Here is a 5,202-nt window from a genome sequence, read left to right as displayed (position 1 = left end):
AACATGATATCCTCCTTCTCAGTTGTATCCCTTTGATTTCCTTTTCTTGCCTATTGTTTCTGACTAAAACTTCCAGGACTGTATGGAGTAGCAGCCATGATAAAGTAGGCATCCTCATCTGCTTCCAGGTCTTAGTGGAAATGCTTCCGGTTTTCCCCATTCAGTGTGATACTGGCTGAGAATCTGTCATGTATTTCCCCAACTGTATTGAGGAATAATCCATATATTTATACAATTTGCTTAAGGTTTCTATCATGGAAGGATCTTGTATTTTATCAAATGCTCTGCAACTATTGAAAGAATCATAGTTCTTCCTCTTTAGCTTGTCATAGGATGTATCACATTAATCAATTTCCATATGTTGAATACCAGGGATATCTCCACATAGCAGGGATAGATTCCACATAATCTGGGTGAATGATCTTTCTGATGTGTTGCTAGATTTAAGTACCTGGTACTGTGTTGAGATTTTTGCATTTATGTTCCTCACACTGATTGGTTTACAGTTCTTTTTGTTGTACAATTCTCTGGTTTTGGTATTTTGATTCCCCTAGTTGGTATGGTAGCCGGAGACTGCCCAAGCAGCTGCCTGGCCAGATTTTTCTTTTTCATGCCTAAGCAGAGAGCACAAGAATTGTATAGAAATTTAAAAACAGACCACATTGAAGGAACAGATTGTATCACCAGAAATAACTTAATCCTCTTTAAAGATATGGAGATATTTATTTTCAAAAAACAAACTCAAAACATGCATCTTCAAGATGGTAAGTAAGCTTAGAGATGACGTAGATAATCCAACTCTAACTTCAGGAAAAATGCAGGAAAAAAGGAGAATAAACATAAAGATAACAAAGTATTAAAAGAAATAAATAGGGCCCGGCGGCATGGCCTAGCAGCTAATGTCCTTGCCTTGAACGTGCCGGGATCCCATATGGGCACCGGTTCTAATCCCGGCAGCTCCACTTTCCATCCAGCTCCCTGCTTGTGGCCTGGGAAAGCAGGAGAGGATGGCCCAATGCATTGGGACACTGCACCCGTGTGGAAGACCCAGAAGAGGTTCCTGGTTCCCAGATTCGGATCTGCGCAGCACCGGCCGTTGCGGCTTACTTGGGGAGTGAATCATGGGACAGAAGATCTTCCTCTCTGTCTCTCCTCCTCTCTGTATATCTGACTTTGTAATAAAAAATAATAAATAAATCTTTTTTAAAAAAAGAAATAAATATTGGCAATAAAAATATAACTGAGCTAGAGCTTTTCATAGAGTGCTCAAGAGTGACATCATATGGGCAAAATAAAGAATCAGCCAGCTTTTTTGGCTTTTCAGATAATTTATTTGTAAGAATTTGTATCTTTAACACTTTACTTCAGAGTAGTTTTAATATGCAGTAAAATTGTGAAGCCGTCATTCAAAGATTTCCTGTACTCCCTGTCTCATTTAATATATTTCATGTGAATGTCGTTGTCTCCTTCAACCATGCCCTTCTGCTACTACTTTCAGAACAAAAAACAGTTTCATAATTTCCACGCTCCAGTCATCAACATTCCGTACACAGATTGACTTGTTTGGCATTTCATAATACTAACTCAAAAGAACAAAACAAAAAGAGCAAAGAAAATAGAGACAGAGATTTATATTGAATACCCAAAATGAACAGGATTGAGGAAGCCAACATTTACATTCAATAAGTTCAGTGAGCTCCAATTTAACATAATTAAAATGAAAACAAAAGTTAATCTTGCGCACGTGCACACACACACACACACACACACACACACACACACACTCACACACCTTCTTGGCAACAGTGAAGGAAAAGTGGCTGATTACATGAAATAGAGCTCCTGAAAACCTGCTGGCGTTTTCAGCAAATGCACTAAGTTACTCAGTCTTCAAATATTTTGAAGAAATCAGAATCTTTTGGGATGAGCCACCTGCCTGAGATTTGTTAAGGCACCAATGGCAGTTCCCTAAAAAGGAACAGTGTTGTGTTGCCATGCTGAAAGCAATTACAAATTAAATTAGATAGATTCAAAATGTGTGTGGAAGGTACCTAGGGATAAAGGAAAAACATATCCAGGGAAGCAGTGGTAAAGATATTTCAAACATCCAAAAATTCTACTTGAAAAAAAAAATCACAAGAAGCAATACTGAGACACAAAATAGGGAAAACAAGCACCTCACATATCCAGTATTTGGGGAGGTGAGATTTGGAGAAGTAATGCTTATGTCTGCTGCCTTTTCTCACCAAGTCTGAATGTGTGGTAAAGGGACCGAGATAAGACTGCTTTGTTGAAGACCCTGTGCATGGCCTGCTTGATGTCCCTGTTCCTCAGGCTATAAATAAAGGGATTTAGCATGGGGGTAACCATCATGTACACCAGTGAGGCTAAGGCAACCTTTCCTGCAGAAAGAGAGAAAGCTGAGCTGAGATACACACCAAGGCCTGTCCCATAAAATAAGCAAACCACTGTCAGGTGAGAGCCACAGGTGGAGAAGGCTTTATATCTACCACCTGGAGATGGGACACTCAGAATGGAAGAGACAATTTTATAGTAAGAGAAGAGGATGCCTGACATAGGGAGGAAACCATATATGATGCTAACAATATAGGTGACTACGTCACTGCTGAGGGTTTCAGAGCAAGTAAGGTTGAGAAGTTGAGTGGGGTCACAGAAGAAATTGGAAATTTCCACACCCTTGAAGCAGGTAATTTGTAAGACCAATAAATTATAAAGCAGGGAATCCAAAAGGGTGGCCACAAAGGACAGTAAAAGTAGGATGCCACAGTGATGGGGGTTCATGATGACCTGGTAATGCAGGGGGTGGCAGATGGCAACAAATCGATCATAGGCCATCACAGTCAGTAGCAAATCATCCATGCATCCAAAGATGATGGAGAAAGACATTTGAGTCAGGCAACCTGCATAGGAGATGACTGTGCTGTGCGTGAGGATGGCAACCATCAACTTGGGAACCGTGGTGGACGTGAACCCCACGTCAACCAAGGACAGGCTGCAGAGGAAGAAGTACATGGGTGTGTGCAGGTGGGAGTCTGAGGTGACAGTCAGGATGATGAGCACGTTCCCGAGGACTGTGACCAGGTACATGGAGAAGAACAGTCCTAAGAGGAGGGATTGCAGCTCTGGATCCTCGGAGAAGCCCATGAGATGGAATTCTGAGACACTTGTGAGATTTTGGTTTTTAGTATAACCTGGGAACTGTGTGTAACAGAAAATAATGTTAGTCAGGATAATTAGGCACATGGGAATTGTATATTTTCTCAGTGCTGTGTTTCAATTATATAACACATGGGCAACTCTAAGATTGGTAGAATAAATGAATTAAAGGAAAAGGTTTTGACTCAATATTATTGAATTTCATGAATTTTTGAGATGTGCTTTTTTCCCCAAGTTTTCAAGACACCCACCTCTATTCCGTGCTTGTTGACCATACAACTTCTCACTTCTAGCTCAAAATTCACAAAGTCAGTCACCTGCAACTCTTTTGGAATTGATTTCTGCAGTATTCACCTCCTCCTGTTGATATTGTATGTGTCCCTGTTTTAGAACACTTGGCTGAAAAATATTAAAAGACAAGAATGTTAGGTTTAACATGACATTGATCAAAGCAAAATGCACCCAAGTATGTTAACAGCAATAGGAAGTACCCTTTCCATCTGCATTATATGTAGTAAAAAAATTGATAATTATTTTCTGGACGTAGAATATTTATAAATATTCTTTAAATAGCTAGGATTGCATTATCTAAGCATAAAATTTGATTGTTCTTGATAAGAACATATTATTTTTTCAGCATTTTGTAAACATTTTTTTAAGTCCCTCCATGTTCTCATTTTGACAGCCTCTAGAAGACTCCCCCAAATGCCTAGAGTGTCCCTGTCAGGACCAGCACAGAGGCTGGGACCTGGAATTTAATCCCAGTCTCCAATATGAGTAGCATGAATGCAACCATCATCACTGCCTCTCACAGTCAGCCCTCCAGGAGGCTGTCACTAGCCACCACTTGAAAGCAAAAGGTGTGAGAGAAAACATGTTAACCCCTTTAGACTTTCCCTGTCATGTGGCAGCTAATCTAGAGCACACAGAATGTGTAGGAATGAAATCGTCACCTTGGAACACGAGGATTCTTTTTTTAGCCTATCTTTATATGCCCATGGATAAGAGGTCTTGCCATCTGCTTGCATTTCACATGTTGAATATTATGATTACTGACAAATTAAGCCTGTGAATGTAGAATGCAGAAAAGTCATGACTTCATAAATGCTGTTGAAGGGAAGCAGGTGTTTTACGAGAAGCAGGGTAGTGATGGATGTGGGATCGTCTTGAACTATACCTATAGAATGGAAAAAAAAAAACCTTTACTGAAAAAATTATATGCAATTTAAAAATAAGTCATTTTGCATATGATTTCTATCTTTTAGAGTCCGTCAAATCAAATAATATAAAATACACTCAAGCAATTTCTTCATCTCTATGTGAACAATAATGATGGACCTTAGGGGCTATTATAGGCAGTTTCTGTAAATTTTATATTATTTTCATCACTTTTCATTTTTATTACAAAGGTAGAAAGAAATAGCCATTTTCTATCCATTGGCTCACTCCCTCAAATGCCCATAATATCTAACCATGACAAGTCGAAATCTGAAGCCAGAAACTGAGCCAAGTCTCCCACGTGATGACAGGAACTCATGTCTTGTATTAACATCTGGTGTATGCCCAATAATAGGAATGGATCAGGAGTGGAGTAATGAAACAGCCACAGGCACTGTGACATAGGATGCAGTCTTCCCAAGTTGAGCTCTAATCCACAGCAGCACAACACACACCCCTTATGTCAGCACTGATTTCAGAGCACTGAAAGAGTTTTCTTTACAAGCTGCAAGAAACGTGTGCATAATCCTTCTAAGAAGTGCGCTGCACATACTACTGCTAAATGCGAGAGTGTGCATTGATGTTTGATTTTCATTCTTTCTCTCAGGCACTGGAGCCTCATTTAAGCAGTTGATCTGTCCACTCATTGCCTGGGAGGACATCGTTTGCCTTGTCTATTACTATGACCATAATTTCATAATTATGGTTTCTCTCTCCATGTCTCACATATGAAAATTTCTTAAAGATCATTCATGAAATTGTTCTTAGTTGCAAAACACCAGCTGTGTTTGCTGTCCTGGGAAAAAG

The 5,202-nt window shown here is 39.6% G+C and overlaps 1 protein-coding gene across 1 annotated transcript; it reads right to left on the bottom strand.

The window, feature by feature from the left end:
• Positions 1-2,223: 2,223 nt before the first annotated feature.
• On the bottom strand, positions 2,224-3,240 carry LOC101529017 (putative gustatory receptor clone PTE01). Its single transcript, XM_058678172.1, has one exon. It carries the CDS (start codon positions 3,163-3,165, stop codon positions 2,224-2,226), a length of 942 nt encoding a protein of 313 aa, XP_058534155.1. The 5' UTR covers positions 3,166-3,240.
• Positions 3,241-5,202: the final 1,962 nt, after the last annotated feature.

This window comes from Ochotona princeps, chromosome 20 (genome assembly GCF_030435755.1).
Source record: "Ochotona princeps isolate mOchPri1 chromosome 20, mOchPri1.hap1, whole genome shotgun sequence".
NCBI lineage: Eukaryota > Metazoa > Chordata > Mammalia > Lagomorpha > Ochotonidae > Ochotona > Ochotona princeps.
The sequence above is the reverse complement of the archived record's forward strand: the minus strand, read 5'-3'. Positions and strand labels throughout refer to the sequence as shown.